Source organism: Corvus kubaryi, unplaced genomic scaffold, assembly GCF_017639235.1.
Source record: "Corvus kubaryi isolate FWS band 111438036 unplaced genomic scaffold, C.kubaryi_AGA036_p1.0 37179, whole genome shotgun sequence".
Taxonomy (NCBI): domain Eukaryota; kingdom Metazoa; phylum Chordata; class Aves; order Passeriformes; family Corvidae; genus Corvus; species Corvus kubaryi.
The window spans coordinates 901,611-903,790 of record NW_024581049.1 but is presented as its reverse complement, the minus strand read 5'-3'; the positions used below and the strand labels follow the sequence as shown (position 1 = coordinate 903,790).

The 2,180-nt window shown below is 57.3% G+C and overlaps 1 protein-coding gene and 1 non-coding gene across 8 annotated transcripts in view; both read left to right on the top strand.

The window, feature by feature from the left end:
* Nucleotides 1–2,180, top strand: part of PUM1 (pumilio RNA binding family member 1) — a 63,530-nt gene that overhangs the window by 50,191 nt on the left and 11,159 nt on the right. For all 7 annotated transcript variants that reach the window (XM_042021949.1, XM_042021944.1, XM_042021943.1 and 4 more), the window contains exon 13: nucleotides 1,474–1,770. In XM_042021949.1, coding sequence (XP_041877883.1) covers nucleotides 1,474–1,770 — 297 coding nt within the window. The remainder of the gene's footprint in view (nucleotides 1–1,473; nucleotides 1,771–2,180) is intronic.
* Nucleotides 270–360, top strand: LOC121661588. Its single transcript, XR_006015039.1, has one exon. It is a non-coding gene; the product is annotated as a small nucleolar RNA SNORD103/SNORD85 (small nucleolar RNA).

The window sequence follows — 2,180 nt, the reverse complement described above, 5'->3', positions numbered from 1 at the left end:
GAGTCCCTGTCCCCTCCTGGTCAGACAGGTGAGTCCCTGTCCCCTCCTGGTCAGGCAGGTGAGTCCCTGTCCCCTCCTGGTCAGGCAGGTGAGTCCCTGTCCCCTCCTGGTCAGACAGGTGAGTCCTGTCCCCTCCCTGGTCAGACAGGTGAGTCCTGTCCCCTCCCTGGTCAGACAGGTGAGTCCCTGTCCCCGCCTGGTCAGGCAGGTGACCTCTGGTCCCTCCAAGTGACTGCTCTGTCCCCGGTGTCCCCACCCCTCCGTGCTCCACTGGCAATGATGACAAACTTGCCCTCACTGAGATCCATCCAGGGATTGTTGTTGAGAAACCTTCTCTGTGCTCAACTTTCCTGAGCCTCTGGAGCAGCCACGGAGAGGGGGAGGAGCAGGAACTTGAATTATTTTGTAGAGTTTCACAGCAGTTGTTTAAATTTATCTGCTGGCACTTGCTTTCCCAGCTACTCGAGCCTTCAGAATTCCCAGACGGCTCCAGGGAGAGCTGCGAGCCCCTTGCAGGGCCTAAAGGGGCTCCAGGAGAGCTGCAGAGGGACTGGGGACAAGGGATTCAGGGCCAGGAGCCAGGCAATGGCTTCCCAGTGCCAGAGGGCAGGGCTGGGTGGGATCTTGGGAAGGAATTGTCCCCTGGCAGGGTGGGCAGGGGCTGGCATGGAATTGCCAGAGCAGCTGGGGCTGCCCCTGGATCCCTGGCAGTGCCCAAGGCCAGGCTGGACATTGGGGCTGGAGCAGCCTGGCACAGTGGGAGGTGTCCCTGGGGTGGAACTGGGTGAGTTTCGAGGTCCTTTCCACCCAAACCATTCCAGGATTTGCACTTTATGGTATCATCAGTGTGCCTTTGGCATGAGTTGCTTTGGCGTTTATTTGGGTTCTTGGCAGTTCAAGGCTGGGGAAGGGTTTTTCAGCCAGAATCCATCGGTGTGAGCAGCCCCTGCCAGCGCTGGGCTCAGATTCTGAAATGGGCCTTTTAATTGTTTTCTCGTAGCTCTTGTTTATTTTGCTTTTTTTTTAACTTTGGAACTGGCTGAAAACCAAAAGTCCTCGGGTTTGATGTTCTTGGCACCGCAGGTTCACATTTCATCTGCTGAAGGATCATTTCAATTCTTTCAAAACCTGGTTTTCTTAATTGGGCCTTGCGAGTGTGGGTCTGCAATCTGGGCTCTTTGGAGAGAGAACCAGTCCTGCTTTTGATCAGTGCAGCTCCAGCAGCACGAGAGCAGCAGTAACAGCTGGCCATGGCTGGAGTCTGGGGGCGGTGGGCACGGTTGGGGCAGCTCAGAACAAGCAGAGCTTTATGCAGAGTTTGCTGCAAAAGGGAGATTTTCATCCTGAAAGAAAAACCTGTAGCAATTCAAAGCAACCTGCTAACTTTTAACTTCCAGAAGTGTGACAAAAATGGATTTCCTCCGTGATTTTCAGTGCTTTTTCCAACGTTTCCCCAATTTTCGTGTCCCGCAGCGGTGGCGGCGGCCGCGGCGTCGGCCAACGGAGCGGCAGGAGGGCTGGCAGGGACCACCAACGGCCCCTTCCGACCGCTGGGCACGCAGCAGCCGCAGCCCCAGCCCCAGCAGCAGCCCACCAGCAACCTGGCCTCCAGCTCCTTCTACGGCAACAACTCCCTGAGCAGCAACTCGCAGAGCAGCTCGCTGTTCTCGCAGGGCTCGGCCCAGCCCGCCAACACCTCGCTGGGCTTCGGCAGCAGCAGCTCCCTGGGAGCCACGCTGGGCTCGGCGCTGGGCGGCTTCGGCACAGCGGGTGAGGACTGCGGCTCTTCCCGGGAAAAGGAGGGCGAGCAGAGGCCCAGGGTTAAGGATCTGCTGGGGTTTGTGCTCGGAGCAGATGGGCAATGATGTTAAAGGTCTTTTTCCACCTGAAGGGTTCCGTGATCCTACACAAATCCTGCCTCAGCATTGGGAATGAGGGTGGGAAAAGATCTTTGGTATCATCTTGCCCCTTGCTGTAGGCAGCCTGTCGTTGAAAGGGCAGGATTGGTGTGAGAAAAGGGTACAGGCATGTGGGAAAGGAAGGATTTTTGGAGCCAAGTGGCTGTGCAGTCGATGAGCAGTGAGCTGGACTGACTGGCAGGGGGACAGCAGCAGGTCCTCAGGGTGTCCCCACGTGCTCAGGGTGTCCCCAAAGAGCCCAGGGTGTCCCCAGAGTGTTCA